Genomic DNA, 26,511 nt, shown 5'->3' with positions numbered 1-26,511 from the left:
GTCCGAAAAATGTTAATAGTTTTTGAAGCTGGGGTTCTGTCCACTCCACAGCCCGTACACTTGTGCAAATATCTATCACTCGCAATAGAAATCCCCAATTGTACATGCTTTCATACGATTGCCCATGCACCATTTGCATTGGTAATTAATACCCTGGGGATTATGTAAATGACAGTATAGAAGAATGTACGCGTGATCCACCCCATCACTCTACTCGAGGCCGCGAAAGCGAAGAGGTTGGTGACCCATGCATCCTCCCACCCAACGAGTAAGTCGGGCTTGATCTACCTGCCCGCTTCTATTTTCGCATGGACTTAGGCTTGGCCCTGGCCAGAGCAGTTTTACACAACTTATAACCATGTCATTAATAATAATATCCAGGGTAGAATATTACACTATTAATAACGCGAACTTCGGAATTTTCGTTACGTCAGACTCAAAAGGTGAGTTTTGCCCATGGTAACCAATTATTTCCCTTTCCCAAGACAGGTTCCCGTTTGAACACAGTTCTTCCCCGCCTACAATTAGAATTTGTTTTCCAGACGCAATTACTCTTTTTTTGCGATCCCAAACCGTCCTTTTTTCTCTGTCCCACACCCCGCTCCTTTCAATCTCGCGCAGAATCCGATCCATTTGGATTCCACTAAGCCTGAGATTCCGACTGTCTCAGCTGCGTTCAAAAGCTCGGTTCACTGCCCTACTTCTCTTCAGTAGATTTCACTTACAGAGGGAATTCGGAAAAGGAATAAAAAATGGTACGAGCCATTCCTTATTTTGATAGGAAAATGTCGTGCTATTTTTCCTTGGGTAGCCCACTGGTCTCTAACCAGTCGATCTGGTATAATGGAAAGCACCCATATCATTACAAATTGCACTGCGCTCAGCTTTATTACTAAAGGCTGGTTTTCACTAACGACGGAGTCTAGTCGGAGTCGTAATCAGAAACGTAGAGCGATACGATCTAATGAAAATCAAACCGACGGAGTCAGAAGCAGAACACCGACTCCGCTTACGACTCCGTCGCTTACGATTAAGTGAAAACTGCATTGTCGGAGTCGCAAGCAGAAGCGGAAGAATAAAGCAATGGCAATGCTCGATTCCGAGTCTTGTGATTGGTTGGTTCTTCCGCTTCTGCTTCCGACTCCGACATCCTAGTTTTCACAGGATCATAAGCGACGGAGTCGTAAAAGAAATCGGAAGAAATGGAAACGTTCTGATTCTTCCGACTCCAATTCCGTCGAGCTTATGACTCCGCTTACGACTCCGGTTTTCGATTTTCACCGGGTCATGACCTCTCTTGCGATTCCGACTACGACTCCGTCGCTAGTGAAATTTACCAGCCTTAAGGAAACTAATTGTACTGTTACAACAGAACACAAAACAAGAGCGATAAAAGGCCAGCAGCTTTATTTCTTTAACTAACAAGTCCAACAGAGTTAACACTACACTTCAGCAAAAACCACTTACAAAATTTTACGCGTCTTTTCCTAGTATACAATTCTTTATTCTTTTTTTTTTTTTTTTCGCATTTAATTTGATTAGATATTATTTTAAACGTTAATAGCCCGGCACAATGGATCATTTATGTCCCATAATTTATTAACATTGTAATTTCATTGAATTGTCGTGCGGTCTTGGCCAAGGAGCGGTCGCCTCTCCTCTGTACCTTCTAAGAAATGAGGTCTCATGGAAGATTCGTCGACCAGTGTTACCGACCTGGACGACAGCGGTCCGACGTAACTTAGAAGCACAGGTAGAAAAATCAGTCCATGCAGCGCTCCGATCAACACGACTCCAAGATACATGCGAAAGTAGAAGACCTAAGTAATGAGAGGGTTAATATAAGGTTAGGTTAGTCTTTACGCGCTTACTAACGGAGCTCGCTCAGAATTGGTTGAGAAACTATCTGACGTGTCGATGGGGGCCACTTTACGGGGCGCTGGGCCGGCGTAACTCAAAAGGACCGGCAGGAATAACAGCCCGTGGAGAGCACCTAAAATAACTATGCCAACATACATACGGAAGTAGAAAACCTGAAAAAATAAAACAAAGAAAAGAACCTGGTATGTTTTGGAGCTGAATTCTCGTGACAACAAGACGTATGGATATTGGCAGAGTATGACAGAACTACAAACCAAACTGAGCTCTTGTGTGAAGTTATCATCTACTTTGAAGTGTGCAGTGACAGAACTCAACGTTAATCTAGGTGTACTAAGGAAGGATTAGGAAGAACAGAGAAGGAAGGATGAGTAGACTCGATCACACCACTTCCTTTGTTTGCTATTGTCAAGTATGCGAGGTCTGGAACTGAGAAATCTTCGGAGATCGTTCGTACCTTGTTGTACATTTTCGGCGTGCGCTCGGAAGTCGATCCAGATCTAATTTTTTGTGTGTGTTTCCTGATCTCGCATTACCTGACCGCGTATGTAAATGAAGGTAAGATACTAACTTGACGTGAGAGCCTGGTTTACGAATACAAACGAAACGAACGAGAGAGCTACAGGACATGTTGCATTGCGCTTTTCATAATCAAGAGGACCTATCAACCGAATGTCGCGTAATCAACTGCCGTTAATAATCCTAGCTGACCGCTCAGGAAACAGAGGTCCATTTCAATCGGTCTGAAAGGTCACGTCTGGAAGCTGTAATTGTTCCATTTTGATCCACCATTATTTTTCCCTTAATTTTGCGAGGTTCGCTGATTGTTGCCTTACTATAGCACATGTAGTGCACAAGTAAAAATGTAATCGTCGGTTGTAAGTATGGTTTTCAATACGCATGATTTTGAAGTCTTTGAAAAGCGCAGTATATCCTATAGCTCAACTTGAAATATCACTACACCCACCCTCATAAACACATCCCCCACCCACCCTGACAGCATTCGACAGTGTCTACACGAGTGAGGCATTACGGGAGTACAAGTGCCCCTCGCCAGACCACAACACAGTGACCTGGCCAGGGTTCGAACCCAGACTGCTCGGCGCAGAGTCGAGCACACTATAAACCAAAAGGGCACAGCGACTCTAACGGCACGTCGAACTCTATTTGACAGAGACGGATAATGAACGAGATAATCGAAAAACTGACGCCAACTTTTTCAAGATGTAATCAACTGTGACATAAACTCTTGAATACATTAAAAGATCAACTAACAGAGATGTACACATCTTAATTAAGAATGGAGTTTACAAACATACCTGAAATATTTGAGACTTTGAGAAGTAAAGCACTAAGATTCCAGAAAATTTGGTTAACGTGATTCCACTCAGCACCTTGGTAGAACACGAATTAACGTTGTAAATTACAAAAACGTTTTTACCACTGAGTATCACTTGGGCTAGCTGAAACATTCTTGAGACCTTTTGAAGCATAACATCTGCCCTACCCTCCAGGTAGAGAGGGGAACGGGGGGGGGGGGGGGGGGAGGGGAGGGATATACTTTGGGTTCTGACCTCAACAACACCAGCAGTGAAAAGACAGGAGGGCCAGGTTTTAGTCACAATATAATTCAGTACAGATCCGCAATACCTGGACTTCTCCTGCTGCTTTGCTTGCTTTCTTGCTTCTCTTTACGTTTATACGTTCTGATTTATACAATAATTTAGAAATCTATTGTTTCATTTCAACATCAAAATTTGATTAAAACGTTCACTGTATGAATAGAAATACAGTAAACATCGTTTCTTTCCTTATTCCTGGTCATTTGTTCTCCATTCCCGTAAACTCGAACAATAGATAACTCGAACTTTTTTTCAATTTGCCTTAAGGTTTAAGTTATTGCGAGGCGACTGTTATGTAAAGGAAAACTTTAGAACTGACACTTCTTCTGGATGGTCCAGCTAATGGAGCCCCACCACATTCCTGTTGCCCGGACAATTTGCCTGCGTTCATTTTGCGTTTATTTCGCGTTTATTTCTGAGTGAAGTGTCTTGCCCAAGAATATAAAACAGAAACCCTGAACAATGTTAAAACTTGATATGGAGTTCCGTGAATTACCTTTCTTACCACACCACCTGCTGTATACATAGAGTATTGTCCAGAACTGTCAAACAGGTTCTACCCCAAAAACAGGGACTTCGATTTTACCTAGATTACGAGTAGTCCCTCTTTCACTCAGTCCGTTCAGCGAGACCGTAAATAAACCAGGAGGAATCAATGGCCACGTGAAATCCTGAGGGCGAGACCAGGAGTTCGCGCCGCCATTTTTTCCTCGCGGTTTACTTTCGCGCCACGCACAACGGACTAAGTGAAAGAGGGACAACTCATAGTCTAACTCTACCTATTCGTTCGACCCGACGAACAGAGTGTTATTTTGCACGATCCGAAAAGAAGAGTTGTCGCTCTGTGAATTGCATGAGTCGAAATTTCTCTTTTCAGATCAAATATACTTGACAGTATTGGACATGGATGTACATGAACACCACACGATCATTACATACATGTATCTTTATGTCCAGCTAATACATGTAAGAATAAAAGCATTAAATTACAAACAGCAAACTTACAGAGCTGCCCATTTTTGCTAGAGCTTCTTTCGCTCTTTCCACCCTAGAGTCTTGTCTGTTCACAGCGAAAGCCCGTGCAATGTGTGAGCAAAATTCAACTGATATACCAAGAGCCTGCAAACCAAAGAGTAGAAAACAAGAAAACAATTAAACAAAGCAAGTGTCAGAACAATCCTCAAACTCATGAAAAAGGTATAGAGTTTAAACACAGGAAATAGTGTTTGTGATGGTGTTTGGATATGTCAGTAATCAGCATATCATTTATGATGTTACCTCATACAATTCAACCCCTAGAAAAGCTACATGTAGTCCATCGCAGGGTGTCAAATGCAGAGTGTCATCATCTTACAACAAGGAAAATTCAACTCAAACAGTATTGGTTTGAAAACTTGAACAGTTTACAAATGTAACCTGTACAAAGCAAACGACCGCACCTTGTGTTTTAAAAATATCTTTTGTCTTATGCTGTAAATGTTATACAGTGGAATTCAAATTTCTTGAACGTACCATGACAAGGTTAACCAGCGACACGGCATTGAGAGAGATATCCCATATGTACATGAGACCCAGCAGGTCGACAATAATGATAGCCACTGTGAAGGTCACGATAACAGCTATACTCAAGTTAAATCCCATAAGAACAAAAGTGACAACAAAGATGGCAGCTGAAACAACAAAGAAAACTGCGTTAGAAACTTCAAAGGAACGTCCAGGAACTTTTTTGACACCTACATGTACATTTTACATTTAACTAAAGAAAACAAAGCAAACAGTCAAACCTCCCCTAAGCAACCATCCAAAATGCCACGCCTAGTTGGTCACTCACCAGAGCTTCTGCCATATTGGGTCAAAATTTTGCCTCATTAGCATATAGTAACTGCAGAGACTTCCCTCATATTTTAGTGTTTTATTCATGAGTAAAATAAATTTTGAGAAAAAAATCTGGTACTTCCCATTGAGAAATTTCACTCTCTTGTGCTACCCAGAGATGCGATAATGTTATAACAACTTATTATCCAATTTCCACTATGTCATCTGTTAAATGGTCACTTATGGAAGGTTAAAATCTAAAGAAAATTTCAAACGTTTGGCTCTAAAAGAGGTCACGGTTGCTAACGAGAGGTGCTCACTTAAAAGGGGTTTCAAATATAGTGGCTTGACTTGTCATGGCAACTTTTGATATTTTGGAAAACTGGCTGCTGAGGAGAGGTGGTGACAACGGGAGGTTTGACTGTATTAAAGAACAACACCAACAAAAACTTACCTGCACAATACAAAAGATTCTGCCAAGTATCCTTCACTATCGTGAGATACTGTTCATAGAAAACATAGAATACACTGCAAGATAAACAATGAACAGTAAATGAACCAAGTCTGTTGTGTTTGCTTGAGCCAAAGAAATTCATGATACACATTACACATTGAGTGAGCTGGTTTAAGGTGAAAAAAAAAAAAGTACTTGGAAGCCCTTGTGCGAAAAAGGAGCCAAACATGAAATAGAAGCAAGTACATGACTGTATCTTGAAAAACAAAAAGAAATATTTACAGAAACATGATTACGAAACTCTTAAACTTGTGCAGGGCCCCCTTAATTTAAATATAAACTAGGTTAAAATCTCGAGCCCTTAAAATAAGGGAAACAACAACAACAACAAAATAAAGATGATAGATGTTTGACATACTGTAGCCAGAGGTAAATGACTGAAAAGAGAAGATGGTGTGTGGAATTCAAAATACATGAAACCAAATAATTGTTCAAAATAGTCAGATTCAACCGCACTCAAATGATATCCTCACCTGTAAGGAAACACTTCCGCACCAAGTGTGTCTGAGATGTTTGCAGCAATCACACGTGCATTCCTTAGAGCTGCAGTGTACTCAGGTGATGTCTTGAGGATTGTGTGGTAAGACATGAAGTAAGACGCTGAATAAAAAAAAAAAAAAAAAAGACAAGCAGACATGAAGACGCTGAATAAAAAAGACACACAGACACAAAGTAAGATGCTAAATAAACAAAAAACACAGACATGAAGTAAGATGCTGAATAAACAAAAGATACACCAACATGAAGTAAGACGCTGAATAAAAAAGACACACAGACACAAAGTAAGACGCTGAATAAACAAAAGATACACAGACATGAAGTACATGTAAGATGCTGAATAAACCAAAGACACATGGCAGACTTAGAGTCAAACTCTTTAAAAAAGGTACTGTACTCAGACATTGGTTAAAATGCAAATCTGTGATTTGAAATGTTGAAGATTTTGTCACTTTTTGCTCATACCAATGAACACAATTCTCCCTGGCTTGTAAGTTCAATAGCATACATGTATAATGTAGTACCGTACAATCATTTTGGAACATCTTGATCAATCTTTCAGTTCATTATTCACTTATATTTGCTTAGCTTCCATTAGCTGTTTAATGCTCAAAACAAAACTTAGGAAAGGTGAATTCCACCTGATATTATTTAATTTCGTGTTCATGGCTTGATTGTGTTTACCTTGAACAAGATGTTTGTCTTTAGGGCCACCTAACTGAAGGGCGTGTCCATAAGCTGCATGGCCACTGAGAAACAAAAACAAGACAAAAAAAAAATGGAAGAGTAAATCTGGAGTTTCACTAAGGGCCGAGCACCGGGCAAATTGACCGGCTGTGAGGAGTTTGCCCGTCTGGTTTCACCATCTAGTGGAAAGCTTTTCTTACAAAGAAGTTCAGTTCAAATATAGTTTTGGTCGCCTGTGAAAACCAGTTGCCCTCGAAATGAAAATGTTCATGAAACCCCTGGTGAATAATTTATTACAATGTTCAATCAGATAACACTTAAATTCAAACATTGTTCAGACTGAGAAGAGCATGAAGGACACTAAGGCAGCCCATCACGGGTGACGTACAAGTACAATGTACACTGTAATGAAATTCATGGGCTCTTGTTTGAAACCTTGTCGGCTTTGCTTAGCTGTTGTTAATCATTATTACATGTACTAAGCAGAATCCTTCGCTTTTTCCTTTTCTCATGCTAATTGGGGTAATTGTTATTTAGGCCCCACTGTGACTTCAAAAGTTAATTAATGAAGGGAAAATGAAATAAATTCTGATAGTTGTAGTCACATGACGACATTGTTCAAGTCTTATGGTTTTTCTCTCACCCTTTGGTGCATTTTGTCTCTGGGTTGTCTTTGAGATAAAAAGGCAGGTATTTATCAAACTGCTCTGGAGTAGGTCTTTCTCCCTTCTGGCTTGCATTAAGACATGGTAAACACAATGGATCATCAACTGCAATTATAAAATAACACACACTTATTAAATAAACTATTGTTTAAAGTACGGGAATGGAATATGTCCAGGCAACAACTCAGACACATGTGCATACAATGTATACAGTACCACTTGCAAGTAACCTAACAGGGAATGTGTTCACAAATGAGTACAGAATGGACATAAAACGGATATGGAACAGATATGGAGCATATACAAGAATGTAAATATATAGGATGCCAACAGAACGGAGTGGAATAGGAACATAACAGTTACAGTGAGCAGAAATGGAACAGGTAGAGAAACATACATGGAACAAAAATAGAATGTGCTCTGTTAAGCACTTCCTGTTGGGTTACTTCTGAGCAGTACTGTACAAAATATATCAAGAATTAACTAGTGTGAGGGTCTCGCAAAAAAGATCAAGGACAAATAGTCTCCAGTACAGTATGATCCAGAGTAATCTTGGTCAACAAGAGATGACTACAATACATGGCTGATATCGCTCATGATATTGCTCAGTTAATGATGCATTTTCTAAATGTAGACCAATTTAAAGAGTACAGTAGCATACATGTACATGTACAAGTACAGTAACTAACCTGTTGCATTACAGAATACATGAGGTGAGACAGGCAACGTTTTGTTGTAACAGATCATTTTAGGCACAGGCGTTGTTGAATTACCACCAGGTGGCTTGACTGTTGATGAGAAGCATGTTTCATTCTTCATGTACTTCATACGACAGCAACTGGCTTGACCGTTGGGTGCTACCCAGCTGAAGTAGTCGTCCAACCAAGAGGATGCTGACACGGCTATCTTGGATCTAAAAAATGAAGAGCCACAGGGTCGCTAGTGTGATCCTTGACCACAATAAGAGACTTCGCTGAGGTCATTGTTTACATTTATCCTCGTTAACATATGACTTTGCGCAGAGAAGGCATTACACTACACATGAATTGACTACAAACATTAACGAGCTTGTGAAGCTTAGTCACTAGAGAAATTTTTGGCTCTTTGGGTGTAACATTTGAGGAGAAATTGTCTTTCAAAAACTGCAAAATTTCTGCCAGGTGACAAAAGCGCTAATGAGCTCATCCATTCTGTATACAATTTTGAGTTTCTAAACCTGCGTCACACAAAAAGTATTCAATGGAGTTAATACTTATGCCACTGCTTGTAACAGCCATGCATTGGGAAAGACAGGAGAGGGAAAGACAAGAGGTGGGGTGGAGGGGTAGAAACCATGATATGTCAACAAGGCATGTATCAAACATGCCACAACAACTATGTTTAATTTGTACTGAGCTACATTTACTAAGATTGCAGTCAGTGAGTGCTAATTCCATCTTTGCCTCAAGTTTACTCCTCCGTGGTCCTCTAGTTGTTGCAAGGTAAATTTTCTTAAAAAATAAAGTACTTCATGGTCAAATGACATTTTGCTACAAGAGTCCCCTTCCTGTTTGGTTTGGAATTAATTTAATACGATAATTTAAATATAGTTAAATGGAATTTAACATAGTTAACGACTAGGAGCTAGTCTGGTCAGTAGCGTTTTTATAGGCGGTTGTCAGTGTCTTGGCCGTCTGTGAGCGTTTGGTTAGCATTTGGTGCGTTTTGTAGCGTTTGATATAGTTCAATGAAATTTTACATAGTTTATGACCAGGAGCCAGTCTGGTCAGTAGCATTTTTGCAGGCGTTTGTTAGTGCCTTGGCCATCTGTTAGCATTTGTTTAGCGTTTGGTGCGTTTCTGTAGCGTTTGCAACAGTCATATGGTCGTGAGAGCCCTGGGGCTGACATTGTCCAGCGGTATATTTGGTTAGTACATGTGTTGTCGTCCCATGTGCTCGCAGTGTGTTCATCGCTCTGTTAGTGTGGCATTGTGGATTGAATTATAGTTTAGCGGTTCTCGGTGTTCCCTCCTTATCCCCCCCCCCTTTCTTTTCAGCATTTTATTTTATTTATTTATTTATTTATTTATTTATTTATTTACTTACTTATTTATTTATTTATTTATTCATTTATTTTCCACCAATGCCGTCTGGCTTGAGTGTGACGGGTGCCTGTAGGGGGCTTGGCGCGGGGGGCTCGTGGCTTGGTTGCGGGTTGGGCAGGCCAGTCGGGTGTTCTAGCGCCTTGGGGATGTGACTGCGGTTGCAGCCCCCGGGCTTCGTAGGCACCTTCCCTCCACTAGCGACTTGGGCGTTAAATTTCTAATACTTCATTTACTGCTAGTTAACAATTAAATTATGAGCTCAAGATTTCTGTCGCATGATACATGTAGTTGACAAGGGTACAGCCCAAATCAACTATTACTAATAGAAATCAAGAGCACATTCATGATCTACATTCCAGCATTGCCCATCCCCCCGCCCCCCTCTACCAGGCTAACCCCCAGGCATTAGCACTTTTTTTTTTTGAAAAAAAAAGAAAAAATGGGCAAATTCACGGGGTGGGGACACATAAACTGTCTAAATGACTGGGGTGGGGACAAAGAAAGAAGGTAAATGCCCCACCCCTGGGATCGTCACCTTCCTACACCTCTGCAGTTTTTTTTATTAATCAGTGAATAAAGCCTTCAACAGTTCAGTATTTTAATGCAACAGTAAGACTTCAGGGACAACAGTACGTGTTAGTTGATTCTGATTATATTTATTTCTTTATATTTTGTTTTTGACAGTTTGCTAGAAGATAGTGTGACATTAAATATTTTCTTGTATAAAAACCACGTTTTAAATATTTGTGACCTTTCACGCGAAAACGTGCATTAACGACTTTCCGTTACACGGGTGAAACGAACGGCCATCGAACGGGTTACAAACGGGTCACCAAGCCGTTTGAAACGGGTTTCAGCGAGTGTTCGAACGGGTGATTAAGTATTCCGAACGGGTAGCCTAGCCGTTCGAACGGCTCAGGAAAAATTGCAAACGGGTAGCCTAACCGTTCGAACGGCTCAGGAAAAATTGCGAACGGATAGCCAAACCGTTCGAACGGCTCAGGAAAAATTGCGAACGGGTAGCCTAACCGTTCGAACGGCTTGTAAAACATTCCGAATGGGTAATGGAACCGTTCGAATGGCTCATAAAAAAATTTCGAACGGGTGATCTAAACGTTCGAACGGCTCATGAAATCTTCGAACGAGTAGTCACGAACGGCTTATAAACTTGATGATTATAATTCGTTTTGTTTATTTCGAATGGTGCCGTGCCGCTACATATTTCACTTAAAAATAATTTCGAACGGATGGCTTTTAATCATTGAAACTGCTCCTGTTACTACTTTATTTCACCACTGACAGCCAAAGAAAGTAAACTTGAAATGCAGAGAACATCGCAAAAGCCGAATTCTTTTATACACAGTCGTTTATGGGAGTCTTTGTCAATTCTTTGTCTTTCAGTACAGCCCAAAAATAATGCACGCGCAAGAACTTCTTTTTTCTTGTTGAAGTCATTCTTGGTGAGAGTTTTCGTTCACGAATAAATCTTTCGGTAGATTTTATCACTGACGGTGGAAGATTTTGGTCACGTGCAAGCAACTTGTGAATCGAGAATGTCTCAAAATAACTTTACAGCTTGAGACAGAAATAAGGCCTTTGGCAACAACAGTTAAGCAACAGTACATTTTCGTCGCCTGGGTTCGCTTTGTTTTCTTTTTCGGCGACATGGAGGAAATTTTACTGTGTACAATTATTATTACGATGTGTCCCGGAATCCCAGACCCGCGGTGTGGTAGCGCGTGAAATCCTGCGTGAAATGAGCTCGTTTGAAATGGCTTTTTCTGTCCGGAATGTCCCTTGTGGCAAAGGTTAAAAAAGCAGCATATTTACTGGGAAGTGTAACCCAAATTTTAAAACAAGCAAGCTTCTCAGTCGACGAAAACAAGCACAGGACTATGCATGCATGACAAAAGCGTGACTCAGTTTTCACGCATCAGTAATGCTTGAAACTTGATACAAACTCAGGGCGTCACAATAACACGATTGTTATCTTATCTACTCAAGCTCAGTGCATGCTGCCGTCTTAAAGGTTTCATTCAGTGGATTTTCTTCGAAATAAGAGGAATGCACAAGGCAGACTCATGAGATTTCGGTGTTCAGAAAATCATTTACAGTGTCTGTGCTTATGACAACCATAGTTACATCGGTAATGTTTATTAAACCGCATTGTAAACAGGATAGAATTCAAGAAGTTCGCTTTTACAGGCGACTTTCAAGTTTCGGAGCAACTTCAGAATACGCGGCCACTTTATTTACATGTGCCGGTGTGCTTTGAAGAACGAGGTATATAACAATAGTTGCTATTCTTATTCTTATTCAATGAGTTCTTCGCCTGTAATGATAACTTTGCGAGAAGTTTTAAAAGAAATTTACAACATCGTAGTTCTCATTTGTTTACACACGCAGCGGTTCAGTGTGAACTTTGAACGAAAGTTGTCTTCGCTCACAGATCACGCAAGAAGAAGAAAATGAAAACACACTTCTGAATCGGCATTCAAAAGCAAAAACCGTTGGATCCCAGGCTAACTACACCATAGTGCGATCTTTATGAGCTTCATTATTAAGAGCTATTTTGTGATTGTCGCATAATCTGCTAGCAGACTATTCAAGTGATCGAAGGGATTTTTCCGTGAACGTGACATGAACACGCGAGTACGCGAACAAGTAGAGACAACCGCACTAATGCCTTGATATTTTTTTCCTGAACGGATGATCAAAGCCGTTCAACGGTTTACTCAAGTCGTTTGAACGGATGGATGTTCCAGCGAACGGGTGAGCAAGTCGTTCGAAAGATTGGATGTTTTAAACAAACGGGTGAGCAAGTCGTTCGAACGGTGGACGTTTTTATCGAACGGGTGAGCAAGTCTTTCGAACGGATGGATGTTTTTACCAAACGGGTGAGCAAGTCGTTCGAACGGTTGGATGTTTTTAACAAACGGGTGAGCAAGTCGTTCGAACGGCTGGACGTTTCTACCGAACGGGTGATCAAGCCGTTCGAACGGATACAAATTTTTTTTGAACGGATGACCCAGGTCGTTCGAACGAATGCAAATTTCTTTCAAACGGCTTTCAAACGGCCTCTAAACGGAATTCCGTTCGAAAACGGAAAGCCGTTAATGCACGTTTTCGCGTGAAAGGTCACATTTCAACTAGAATAACGACAATCCCTTTAACAATGTTTACACTAAAACAATTATCATTGTTTTAGAAATCTCACAACTTTAATATTTTATTTCAATACTTGATTATAAACAGTTCGTTGAAGAAATACTTAAAATTCAGAAAACATGCATGTACCTTCAAAAACATCTACAAGTTTCTCTAGTCCCTGACGGACAAGCCATTGTTTGACAAGTGCCTCGTCTTTCCCGATGAACTCATCCATGGCACTTTCAAAAACATGTGTGTCAAGTGCCCGGGGATCGTCTCAGGGTATGCAAATGCCCGGGCCCCGGGCCACAATAAAATTGCTACTGCCCCACCCCCAGGACTGACAAAGTGAGCAAATGCCCCACAGTTGCCCGGGGGGGGGGAGGGGGGGGGGAGGGGGGAATGGGCACTGCTTGAATTGACTGATGGGTAATTGTTTTAGTATAAATCTACCAGTTGTTCAAGAAAGGCCTGCCACTTACTCTTCAGGTAACAGTGAAGCAACATAGATTTGCTGTACCAGTGAATCTGCCTTGCACCCAGCTGAGCCGCAGATCATGTTCTGTCCCTTGGGATGTTCATAATCATACCCATCATTCAGCACAAAGTACACTGGAGGACCAACATGTAGGTAGTCTTTCATATCTTTGAACCAGTTGAGGAGGAAAGAGTCCTGAATAAATGGCAAAACAACGGTTGTAAGAAAGAGTAATTTTGGAATGTTCAACTGCAGAAAATGAGCAAGATTTTAGTCTTACACACAGTTGTGCATTACATGCACAAAAAAATCAACCTGATTTCCAAAAACCTAAATATACCAGGACAGTTACGTTGGTGCCAGTATAACTGAAACCATACTAACAACCAAAATACCGTGCGTGCACATAGGTGTTAATAATTTATTCTTCTATAATTGCTACTAATCTCGCAATCTGATTGGCTAATTTGCCATTCTCAATAAGAGTCCAGACAACACTGCTCGCGTCAATGTATCACGCATACCTTTTTCAGCTTGCACTCTGAAAAAAAACATTTTCTTTGAGGTTGATATTGTGGTAAAAAACAAATCGAAATGTGGTTCAGCGTGGTCTGTACTTTTATTGACAATGACACCGGTCATCAGAATGGTCAAAATTTGTTGTGGACTCACTCGGCTGCACCTGGCAAGTCCACATTATTTTGACCACTGTGATGACGTGTATTGTTGTCGATAAGGGTATAGACCACCCTAAACCACGTTCGATTTGTTGAATGTACTATTGTATAACTCAAGTTTTTCTTTATTGCAGATACCTTGGGTAGTGCCAGCTCTTGATCAAGACCTACATCAATCTTTGGGATAACAGCAATACTTGCAAACAGCAATCCAGTGAAAAGGGCAATCTGTGTTGTGAAAATCATAAATCTTAGTATGAAGAACAAGTACTGTACCATATAAATTAAATTAAACACCTGAAAATGGCATGTACAATGTACTTAGAAACTGTAAAACTGAAATTGAACTCATTAGCAAAAGATGATTGTGGGGAAGGTGCATGAAAGCTCAGTGGAAGTTAACGGTTTTCACCAAGATTGAAAGCTAAGAAAAAAAGCAAGTAAAATGGCTTGACCTCAAAGGGAAAGCTGTAAATTCAAGAGCCCTGTTAAAACCCAAAGATGAAGCCACATTAGCAAAGGAGATCACCAGCCAGAATTGTTTTCACTTTCACCTTGCCTAAATGACATTTACATGTAGTCCTATATACTCTACCAACCAACAGTCAAATAGCTCATCAAGATCAAGGTTTTGAAATGAAAGCCATGTAGCAGAACAATAGCTAATTTCCTTTTTATGCTTCTTGAATTCAATTATTTTCATTGATGTGAATAACTACTCACCACAATTGGCCTAATAAAATCTGAAAGCAAAGCTTCTGCAAAATAGCTCTTCATAAAAGTATACACACACGTCATTTGATCACTTGGGGTGTTGTACTTAGGCTCCTTGATGCAGCAAAGCACATCCAAGCGGTTGTTCTCTTGACGCTTGGAATCCAGAGACAACAGAGCTACAAAAGCTGTAATCTGTAGCAGGAAGTCAAAAAACACTGCCGCTGCTGCATACAAGGAAAATATTCGAACTGCAGGCATTGTAGACATTGCACCTATAAAATAATAATAGTATCATGAAACAAAAGCAACAATAGTCTATTCAAAACTATAGCATGACATATTATTTCCCTTGATTGTTCATCACCTGATATGGTGAGGTTACTTCAGTTCAGAGCCCTGGTTTCATGTGCCTGTATACATACATCTACATGTACATTGTACCACAGCATTGCACAGGTAAGAACAGGCATTAACCTGTAAATTAGTGAAGGTGCATACATTGTACATATACACCAACTGTGAATGTTGCCTTGTAATTCATGATCATGAAGTCTACTAATCCTTGGATCGTGACAGCTCTTTCCCATAGTGCCAATTGTGAATATGCCTTGTAATTCATGATCATGTAGTCTACTAATCCTTGGATCGTAACAGCTCTTTCCCATGGTGCCAATTGTGAATATGCCTTGTAATTCATGGTCATGAAGTCTACTAATCCTTGGATCGTGACAGCTCTTTCCCATAGTGCCAATTGTGAATACGCCTTGTAATTCATGATCATGTAGTCTACTAATCCTTAGACTGTGACAGCTCTTTCCCATAGTGGCAAGTGGGTAAGTTACATTTTCCATTTCAGTTTGAACTGCATATGTAGTCTGTATTGATGTATAAAGAGAATATATGAAGACAACCATGCTCTAAAATACCTATTGCTAGCCTTCACTGTCATTTTTTTCACTGTTGACAAAAAAACAATTCAAAGACACAGACTCTACAGGTGCAAACTAGTCAGGAACTTTCTACACTGTAGGTACAATGTCCATAATGTAAGTTGTTCTTTAGCTAGCTCTTGTTTTTCAGGAGGTCTATCAATCTGTACCCTATGGAGTCACCTGAAACCAGAAGATAATGATTTACTCACCCAGTGCGAAGGCAACCGACTCTGACAGAGAAGTCAAAAGCATACTAGGTGCTACTTCACCCAGCACTCGTCCGACTTTGTGAGGGACATCATCGTCAATGTAATTGTTCTGACGCTGGTATGCCTGTACCAGAATGAAGATGTTGTCCACGCCCACAGCCAAGACAAGGAAAGGAACCACCTCAATGATAATGAGTGTTGCAGGCTCACCGATGTAACTCCAAAAACCAAGTGATGCCACAACCGAGAATAACACAATCAGGATACCACTGAATCCCAAAGTAATTTTAGAGTCGATCTTTCAACACAAAAAAAAAAAAAAAAAAAAGAGGACACAGAAAAGATATGTTAATTCATCATCAAAATCTTAAATGCACAATAGCTTTCTCAAAGTTTAAAGAACATCTGTGGGGTCACTTACTCACTGTATCTCTTGGCAATACAATGGGGACCTTAAGATACCAAGATGGCACGAGCTAGGATGGCTACTGGAAGTAAATTTACTCAACCGGGCATGTGCACAAGAAATCTCGACTCATCTCTCTGCCGTCCTTGTCTTGTCGAGGACGCCATTTCGCCCGACTTGCCATTGTATTGAAAACGTCAGTATTTTGCTCTTGTTTTTCCCTGACAAATGTTCAAATCGATGGGACTGTCTATTAGGCAGACATTTCTCATGATTGTGGTGTAGAAATACTATGCAGAAATACGAAAAAATGTGAATATCAATATTCCTTGTCTTTTCATTTGTGTTTCAGTCACTGTTCAGTCGCCATCACGAGTGTGCAAGTTCAAAATGAAATACAAACTGTATGCATTGAGAATACATCAGTGTAAGTACAGTCGATAAAATGTTGTAAGAATGAGTGCCATGAAAACATCTATCAAGCAAATAAAAAGCACATTTTCAAACTGATGTTGTTGTTTTTTTTATACTACCCAGAACTTGATGTAGTGTTTGTTATATATTTATACTGCTTGTTACCATTACAGATGGAAATTGAAATGTTCACCCAAAGTCCGGATTCTCCAGCGACAGGATTCTCAAATGCTCTGGTGGTAAAAAGCCATCTGAAGCAGGTCCATCAGATCAGAATGTTCGCTTTATTTTTTCATATGGAAATTCTGGTTTCTTAATTCGATACTGACAGAGATGATTGCTTTGCTTAAAAAGAAGAATAAATTCAGCATCGACTGCTTACGCATCGCTTCAGCTTAATAGGATAAGATTTCTACGATCTCTTTAGTCTAAAGGATGTCATTGCTTTTGTGAATAGCTTTTACGAAGTTCAAGTTATTGACGTCGCCGTCTATTGTGAAAATACTCATCTTAATCATTTTGTCTTTGGCAACACGACGGGATCTGTGAAAGTTTCCTGCATGCACTCCCTTTCCTATCTGGGCCTTCCTGTCCTTGTATCTTAAGGTCCCTAATGTGGTTCACTGCTCTACAGAGCATGGGGTGTTTACATAGAGTGTGCAATGTTCAACAAGTACTGTACATACAATGTAAACAAATTTTGCCAATCCTGAGCAAGAATTGATTTTGAAATCAAACAAAGGGAAGAATAAATTGGCAATATCAAACAAACAATTCTGGAAAAGGTCCAGATTCATATTTCAATCCATTATATCACGTATTATTTAATGCTGAGATGAAAGAAAACAGCGAAACTACATCTATAGGATGTGCATCATGCATTAAGCAGTCCTTGGCAAGGAATTCTTTGCTTACCAAAATTCTGCTGCAACTCTTGAACTGTCCAAGAGCGACTGTGATGTATAAAAACATGATCATATAGCTGACAAAGATGGTGATGATGTCAGTGTTGCTCTCACGATCCAACTCATCTTGAATAGCACGCTCTGCTGAAAAACTGATTGTGAGATTTGCGTTGGAGCTGTTCCGGACATAATCTTTCATGTACTTCAGAAAGGCCTTTTCCCAAGCCATTGCCTTGGCGAGTTTGCTTTTCTCTTGGTAGTTGTTAACCACAAAAGTAATAATCATGGTCGTAGCATTCTCATAGGCAGTACCATCAAAGCCGCCTAATGCAATATTTGGATTCACAGGGCCTCCATATGCACCAAGACATGGTTCATTTAATTTGGTGTCATTGACGGACGTTGGAGAACTAAAAGAGCAAAGCTTACAGTTACAGTAATCCCAAAATAGTCAATTCCTAGACAGATCAACATGGTTCATTCCAATGTCAAACCTTTTTTCCAAGGACTATACAAGGACTTTTAGAGGACAATTCAGCAATCTTCAAGGTCTTGTTTCCCTCAGAATCCATCAATTTCTTTTTAGGTAGGGAAGGATACTCAAGACCCCATTGAAGGCAGGATTGCCGACAGTATTAGTTACATGTACTTCAATTTAAAATAATATGTCCAGTAACTCCTACATTGTATGGCATCAAAATTAATTTTTTCAGACTAAAACATTTTCTTCCTTATCAAGGACTGTTGGTTATAACATGACACCTAAAGATAAGGATAAATCCTACATGCCACATTTTCACGGACTCTTTAAGAATGTGTCTGACATGTACTGTAAACATCCATGTATAAGCAGCACTTTTTTTCACAAAATTGAAGCCAAAAATCAAGGGTGCTGTTTATCCACGGATACATCTGTGTTTGGAGTTCTCCGAGACCTAATTAATATCCATAAAACTTCTTCAGATGTCAAGAAATAAACATAAAAGAAACTGAGAGCGTGTTGCTGTTGTTCATTGACTTTTTCATGACTGGTGGCTCCTAAAGGAGTTGTTTGTGTCTTAGTGTTTATCGGTGAATCTTGCTCTCAAGAGTTCTTTCAAGCGATTAATTTTCACTTTATTCAAACAAATAAACACCAACCTACAAGGAATCTCCAATGTACAAGTGTAATAAATCAGGATAAATGACACTTATTTACCCAAGTAGAGTACAAAGTTAGACATCATTCTCAATCCCCTGATTTATTTCAAGTTGTATGTGTAAATGTGCTGCAACAGATGTACATGTATACACATACACAAGAACGTAAGAACCTGTTACAAATTTTATGCTCAACGGGCCCAGGTTGTGTGATAATGATAATGATAATGATAATGATAATGATAATGATAATGATAATGATAATGATAATGATAATGATAATGATAATAATAATAATAACAACAACTTTATTTGAGTGTCTGGTGTTCTAGCTGGCCTTAAGCTTACTAATCAGGGACACTGTGTGAAAGGTGGATAACACTATCCACCGGATAAATCATTATCCATTGGATAGCATGGTTTGTTTCGTTAACATTTATCCACTGGAGAGCCATTTATCCTATGGATAGCGTTATCCAGCCTTTGAACAACTGGAGCCAGGTTCTTAATCACTAGCTTCTTGTAGGTGGCTGTTTACTTTAATTTTCCCACCAGCACAAGGTCTGAAATTATTTTTTTTTAGGCAGGCGCCAACTGGCGACTGAAAATTTTTTTTCAGTCACCAGATGGAAAAATGTGGTCACCAAAAAGTGCCAAGAAAATTTTTCCTTCAGAGCGAAAGACAAACCATGTGAAGTTTTTCAAGACACTTCTTTGTGTGAAAATATTCCTACACCTGAATGATCGCAAGAGTCAGATTCCACATGTAAAGGCATTAAAATATCATGTAGCTTACAATTCAGTTGAAATGGAGTTTTTGTCAAATAGATAGCTCGCTTAGTTTGGAGACTGAACATAACATCATTTTCTTCCTACGTGCTATCAGTACGAAATCTCCAAGAAGCCATGCACGAAGCAAGCGGCCATGTTGCTCGAAAGGAAAGCATGTGTTTCTGCCATGCGCCCACGGTATGGCTGGCAGTTGAAACCGCTGAAAACATGGCAGCACTAAATGTTGATTACAGTGCGTTGATTATAACTGTTTTGGGGTTAATAATTAAATTATTTAACAGTAATCTTACCTTCATTTTTGATCTAAATTATTTTCTGTGGTTCAAAACTTCAAAGAGACAAGGGCTAAGTTTCTTGCTTGAAACCAAACACAAAGTTTTTCGATTTAAAACAAAACCAATTCCTTGAACACCAGTTCAAGACTCTAAAAGTTAGTCCCCTAATGGCGACTAGCCTTAAAATTCTGGTCGCCAACACCAGGGCTCGAAATTAACTTTTTCATTCGGGAGCCAGCTGGCGACTAACAGAAAAACTTTGGTCGCCAGATTGTAACTTTTGGTTGCCAACTTATTTTATATATAACTTACACAAAAACACGATTTTATACGTTACTTTGCATGCAAGAAAAATCACAATTGAAGAGCGAAAACAATTAGAAACAACACGAGTAACACTTAGTTATAAAGCTACCATTGTTCTCAGGTAATATGTCTCTGGTCTGAAGGTGATGGTTGTCTCCATAGTCGTTTTAAATGAAGCAAAGCATAAAAAGTTTTAAGTCCGTGGTTTTCATTGTGAGACAAACACGGGTCCTTGTGTATTTTCCTTTTGCTACAGTACCGCTCAAAAGTAAGTTACCACCTCTCGTCTCGTTTCTCGCGAGACGAGTCTCGTTTCTCTCGAGACGTTTCTCGTTTCTCTCGAGAATCACTGAAGCGTTTAGTATGGCGTATATTACGCGTAAGAAACCGGTTACGGGTAACGATTGCCGCTCTGCAGTTCGTTGTCAAATCGATGGGACCGTCCAACATAAAATATGCATCGATCGTTTGCTCGATTCATATCGAACAAAGGTAATATCGAACATCGAACGTAACTACAAGTAGAGTTACATGCGTTTCAATTTGTGCGATCACGGGGGCAAAGAGTTGATTTTGCGAATCTTGCTCACTCTGAATGATTCAGTTACCTACATTTGCTCACTCTGCAATAACCGCTAACTCAAACAAACATTTAATTTTGCATAGGAGAAAAACGTTCCGGCTTTCGGCATGCGCCAGCGAGTCAATTGTGAATGGGAGTCATGAAAGCGTCACGGAAATTGTTGAAAAAATGATATCTCCGGTTCTATTTGGCATAAATCGTTCATTCAAACGCTGAAATACGATATCTTTGAAGACAGGAGTTTTTATCAAGGTTTCTGAGATGCGCCGTAAACATTACAGGTAGTTTTAAATTTTTCTGCCAGTGCGAGTTTTGTCTAGCGGCACGCGTCGACAAGTCGACAACATACAGTAATGAACTTTTATTGTTCTCCAAAACGTCAAGGCAAACACTATATATATTTCCAGTTCTATTTGGCATAAATCGTTTATTCAAACGGCAAAATACTATATCTTTGAAGACAGGAGTTTCTAATAATGTTTATGTGATGCGACGTTTACAGTAACTCAATGTTTTTGCAAGGGAAAGTTCTGTCTAGCGGCAGTCGATTTAATACGCAAATGAAGTTTGTTTTGCAAAGCGTCGCGGCAAAAACATCGCCGGTTCTATTTGATATAAATCGTTTTTTTCCAATGGCACAATACACTCTCTTTAACAGATAGAATTTTTGTTGCTCGACAACGAAGATCTCGAGCGGTATGTGAATAAACATTTTATATATCGGTCGATACAGCGGTCTAGGCCTTCCATAAGATACATGATCCGACTTCTGAACACTGAAACACACTTTTATTACCACATTTGCACATAACTATTATTATCATTGGCCAGCTAGTCTAAGAGTCGTGATCTTTTCTAAATTACATTCATGACAACAGAAACTTTCTCTTCGAACGGCAATACTGTACTTGAGCGCGCTCAAATCCACGAAACTATGTTGTTATCTCTCAATCTTTCTTATATGAACTTGAACACGTGAGAATCTCCGATTTTAAGACTGATGAATAAAAAGTTAGTCGAGGTTTCATGATCAAAACGTGGTTTAGCATTTTTACGAGTATGAATAAAAAGTTAGTTGAGGTTTCATGATCAAAGCGTGGTTTAACATGTTTAAGAGTATGAATAAAAAGTTAGTTGAGGTTTCATGATCAAAGCGTGTTTAGCATGTTTACGAGTATAAATAAAAAGTTAGTCGAAGTTTCATGATCAAAGCGTGGTGTCGCATGTTCACAAGTTTGAATAAAATGTTAGTTGACGTTTCATGATCAAAGTGTGGTGTCGCATGTGTTCACAAGTTTGAATAAAATGTTAGAGGTTTGATGTGGCAAAAAGCGTGTGAACACAAATATGGATAAAAAGTTGGTCGAGGCTCAGTGATTAAAGTGTGTGTTCAAAAGGTAGTCGAGATTCCTTATGTTTACAAAGCGTGTGTTGTCAAGCGCACACAAGTATGAATAAAAATTTAGTCAAGTCGGATTTCATGTGCAAAGCGAGCGTTCACAAGTTCGAATAAATTAGTTATTCGAATGTAAAGTGAAGTGAAGTATGATCAAAGCGTGGCGTGCTCGCAACTTTTGAATAAAAAGTTCGAGGCTTACATGTATGTGCAAAGCGTGTGTTCGCAAGTTTGAATATTAAATTATTCGACGGAACACTTAGCGTCGTTTCGTATGTTCGCAATCTTTGGATAAAAAGTTCGTCGAGTTTCCCGACAAATCAGTTGGGAGCGATAGTTGGCAAAACATAGGCGGCGCTGCTGTGTTGACTTGGTGATCTCGATCGCTGCTTTAACTTCCCACACGTAGATCGGGTGACAAAACTCCACAACTTTTATCGTGAATGTATTTACAAAAACTAAACGTTAAGCAAGTCTGGCTGGAATAAAAAAAGGTTTGGCCGATGTATATGAAACAATACTGGATGCTTGAGAATTTATAATAAACACATGGTACACACGCATTGCTGATGAGAATGAAAATCGTGTCTACCACGCTAATCGATACGATACGATACAGACGTCTTATTAACAAAACAGGTTTCGAATACCGACGAATGCGTAGCATTGGTACTTCCAGTGCACTCGCGAGAAACGAGACGCGTCTCGCGAGACGGTGGTAACTTACTTTTGAGCGGTACTGTACTTCTTCAAAATGACATTCTTTATTTTCGACTTGCTTTCCTCGACGCCTGGAATTAAGCTTGTTGCTAGGATATTATCTCCTTCAGCAGTTTGGTGAAATCCACTTTCCCTACATCAACAACTGATGAAGGATTCAAAGTTTGGATTTCATTCCCTGCACGTAAAAACTCACACAATTCCTTAACTGATTGGTATCTGCTGCCATTTTCGCAGCAAATGAAAAGCACATGGTATTGAAGTGTGCCTGCGATCCCAGTTTTGGAAGAAGCCGCTGAAACAGTATGGCGCGCTGTGAACGCAGTATCGATGTGTCGCAATACATTCAATTTTTTCTATCATCTTTTAATATTCAGACATTTTACTGGTGACGGAAAAGTGAGTTGTATACTAGCTACCATATCCAATTGATTTCCTAATATAAAGATTTAAAAACAAAAGTTGTGTTGTGGTTTTCTTTAGTTATTGGACAAAATGCGAGTCGCCAGCTGGTGAAAAGTTCTGAAAGTTTAGTCACCAGTGCTCAATTTTTGGTTGCATTGGCAACCAGTGAGTCGCAATTTCGAGCCCTTAACACTCAATTTTCAGTCACATTGGCGACCAACTGGTTGCAATTTCGGACCCCACTGGAGGTGAGAGAGCATATCAGTATATGTTGTGCTGGTACTGAGGTTGTTTTGTCAGCTACACTGATTAAAAAAAAAAAAAACTTACCTTGTACACAGTAAGATATGATCATGAAAATCGCCCTTACGAAAGTCAAGTTTCCCGAGTGGACTGGAACAGTTGTAGTTGAGACTGGTGATACATTTGTTGAGCTTGGTTTTGCTGTTTTGGAAATACTGGAAGATACTTTGGATGGTACACTTGTTTTTTTGTGGTGCCAGTGGCTGAAAGCAGATGTCTTCCAGAGTGATGTTGGAACCCTCAAAAGGAACCTTCATGTTGGTGATGTGATTCTGAAGGTCCAAAGCCTATTAGAAAAAGATATACAGTACATGCACATGGTAAATTTCTGTAGCTCTACACAAACATCATAGTCACAATCAAGCTCTACATCCACATTGTGTTCACTGCAATACATTAGTCTGCTCCAGTCTTGCGCACTAGAGGACTATCACTGCCATTGATATTTTTTGCAATATCATAAATTTTAAGCCAATAGAAAGGTCTTAAAGGGAAGCACCACTCAAAGGAGAGCTGTTCAATCTTTCCGACAACTCAAACAGCTGTAAAAAAAAAAAAAAAAAAAAAAAAAAAAAGAAAGAAAAAGAAAAAAACAGATGTAGGGCAACATGGAATCTGCTTGTTTCATATGATAAAGAAACCAAAAAATGAAATGTCAATGATGTCATCTGGATAGTTTGTCCCCCAAAATTATATCATTATACTACTACTACTGCTACTGCTACTGCTACTGCTACTGCTACTGCTCCTGCTCCTGCTCCTGCTCCTGCTCCTGCTACTGCTCCTGCTACTGCTACTGCTCCTCCTCCTGCTCCTGCTCCTGCTCCTGCTCCTGCTACTGCTACTGCTACTGCTACTGCTACTGCTACTGCTACTGCTACTGCTACTGCTACTGCTACTGCTACTGCTACTGCTACTGCTACTGCTACTGCTACTGCTACTACTACTAATAATAAAAGTATTTATATAGCCCCAAATCCACTAATTGGCATGCTTTACATTAATGGAAAGCTAGATCATAAAAACGAAGCTATTAAAATGGGAGAATAATATTATTGGCAATACCTGATTTAGTAAGTCCAAATGAAAGATTGGGCCAAATGGAATAAACTTTTGATCTCCATATCTCTTGTAACCAGCAGGTGTGGGATAGGTGGACCGGATGATAAGCTGCTCTGTGCGATAGAAAGGGCCAAACTTGGAATCAAAGATATCTTTTTGCTTCCGTGCTATGCTGTTAGGTGCAGACCACAGCTCCACAGGATCAGTAGTTACAGTGAATCGGACGAGACCACATGCTAAAGCTGCTACAACTAAAAGAGAGCCGCCCATGACAAGAAATGGATGGGTGCTACAGTAAACACCCCACTTGGTAAACTTGTGACGGAGCACAGACTCCATTTTGCTTCCCAACCGTTCACACAGTCCAGGTGAAGAGTCTACCATAACTGGTACGGAGGAGCTTGTTACAGGGGGGTAGGAGCTACCACTGTACTTGAGGTTGGCCTGCGCATTATCAGGCACCAATGCATAACTTTTCTGCTTCTTTCTCATTGCACAAATAAGACTGACTGGAAAGAAAATCACCAGTAATCCTATGTAGGCTACCAAAAGACTGAATGAGAGAAGGTCGAGTCCTAAGATTTTGCGAGGCGTTGGTTGGGGTGGGAGAGTGGGACGGACGGGACAGGATGCCGCACAATCTTGGCAGCTGCAAGGGCTCGCTGTCCTGTTCGTTTGGGGGTCGATAAACTGCTTGTTGCATTTAAAAACAGTTATGTTCATCGGAGACATGGTAGAGTTTCTGGGCAGCGATGGGTAAAAGATGTCGAACGGCGCGAATCCATTCGCGGTATTTCCCATATACCTCAGCAGCAATTCCGCGGTACACTTCCCGGCTGACGTCGGCCCACAAAGCAAATTCAGCACTTTCTCGTTATTCCCTGGAAAGTTAACGTCCTTGCAAGAGTCGAAGAGACCTTGCTTGAAGGTAGGAGAAACATAGTAGTTCATCTGCGTTATTTTAACCGGACCAGTATAATTATTGACCGTCCTGGGGTCCATGTACATGGACTGATCGCGGTTGCAAGTCAGCTGGCAGTACAATCTTCTCATGTTGTTCCAGCAGGCAGGGCAGCGAGTTGTCAGCTGCGCCATGGTGTCTAAATTGCTGGACAAAGCATCCAACTGTTTTGTCGAACAGCAAGTATGTTGACCCCTAAATTCAGGGCATAAGCTGTTCAGCACCTTCAAACCCTTGGGATCGGTCAAAGGTTTCGCCGGTCCGTTATACAGACAGTTCTTAGCTTTGGGTCCAGTCGTACATTGACCATACCACACGCAATAACCCTTCTTGTGAATTGGCGCTGTGTCGCTCATAACCTAAACGAGAGCAGTGCAGTGAGATAAACAGTTATATTCATCTCAAGAGTGCTCGTTCAAGACGATGTTGTCGTACGCCAAAGATAAGCCTCATTTAAGGTTATTACGAAGCGACAATTTACACAACAAAACTGCCCAAAACGCAGTAACGCATCGCATTGAGTAAATATTATCACGACCAGTGTATTAAATACGAACTAAGATTTTGGTCAGCATTATCGGAGGTGCATGTATGCGAACCTCACAATTATGCAATACAGGGCTAGCTCACCTGATCTGCCAACGCCGTGAAGGTATAAGCAGCCATAACAAGAACGATCGGACGAAGAAATGTTTCTGTCCTAACCATTTTCTCAAGCTTATACAAAAATACTACTTATACGGTTGCTGCTTGACAATTTTTTCAAATGTTTTTCCCTCGTTTGCTGACAAATACTTGTAGAAAGCGCCAAATACTTTGCAGTCAAATCCGATTCAAGAAAGAGAAACCGGAGAATCGTAAGCGTGGTAAGTAAAGCTCGCTGTGATCAGTCGTGTGCAAATTCTCAACGCTGATTG

General features: G+C 40.1%; 1 protein-coding gene and 1 long non-coding RNA gene across 3 annotated transcripts in view; one reads left to right on the top strand and one right to left on the bottom strand.

The window, feature by feature from the left end:
* Nucleotides 1–1,385: 1,385 nt before the first annotated feature.
* LOC110058947 (NPC intracellular cholesterol transporter 1-like) lies at nucleotides 1,386–26,511 on the bottom strand. 2 transcript variants are annotated; one of them, XM_089271937.1, is made up of 17 exons: nucleotides 26,225–26,508; nucleotides 24,637–25,953; nucleotides 23,599–23,858; nucleotides 17,662–18,061; nucleotides 15,927–16,224; nucleotides 14,792–15,057; nucleotides 14,207–14,296; nucleotides 13,396–13,586; nucleotides 8,369–8,592; nucleotides 7,658–7,784; nucleotides 7,012–7,076; nucleotides 6,303–6,429; nucleotides 5,770–5,843; nucleotides 5,013–5,170; nucleotides 4,506–4,619; nucleotides 3,198–3,272; nucleotides 1,386–1,820 (listed from the first exon to the last, which is right to left on the bottom strand). In XM_089271937.1, the coding sequence occupies exons 1-17, from the start codon at nucleotides 26,300–26,302 to the stop codon at nucleotides 1,614–1,616; spliced, it is 4,071 nt and encodes a 1,356-aa protein (XP_089128063.1). In that variant the 5' UTR covers nucleotides 26,303–26,508; the 3' UTR covers nucleotides 1,386–1,613. The 2 variants fall into 2 exon arrangements, with proteins under 2 accessions (XP_089128063.1, XP_089128064.1); XM_089271938.1 differs by having other exon boundaries at nucleotides 1,612–2,033; nucleotides 26,225–26,511.
* The window catches only part of LOC149104286 (uncharacterized), a 198,784-nt gene continuing 178,136 nt past the window's right edge, over nucleotides 5,864–26,511 (top strand). Inside the window, exon 1 of the long non-coding RNA XR_016201658.1 lies at nucleotides 5,864–5,945. This is a non-coding gene — a long non-coding RNA (uncharacterized LOC149104286). The remainder of the gene's footprint in view (nucleotides 5,946–26,511) is intronic.

Source organism: Orbicella faveolata, unplaced genomic scaffold (assembly GCF_042242905.1).
Source record: "Orbicella faveolata isolate gen_17 unplaced genomic scaffold, um_ofav_v1 contig_34, whole genome shotgun sequence".
Lineage (NCBI taxonomy): Eukaryota > Metazoa > Cnidaria > Anthozoa > Scleractinia > Merulinidae > Orbicella > Orbicella faveolata.
This window is presented reverse-complemented; position numbering and strand designations above follow the sequence as displayed.

Bases quoted from the DNA above. Each gene is read 5' to 3' on its own strand.
- LOC110058947 (XM_089271937.1), bottom strand. From the start codon at position 26,302: ATGGTTAGGACAGAAACATTTCTTCGTCCGATCGTTCTTGTTATGGCT. The intron at 15,058-15,926 runs GTGAGTAAATCA...ATTATTTTATAG, and splicing joins GTCGGTTGCCTTCGCACTGG to GTGCAATGTCTACAATGCCT. The intron at 4,620-5,012 runs GTACGTTCAAGA...TTTGGTTTGCAG, and splicing joins CGCTGGTTAACCTTGTCATG to GCTCTTGGTATATCAGTTGA.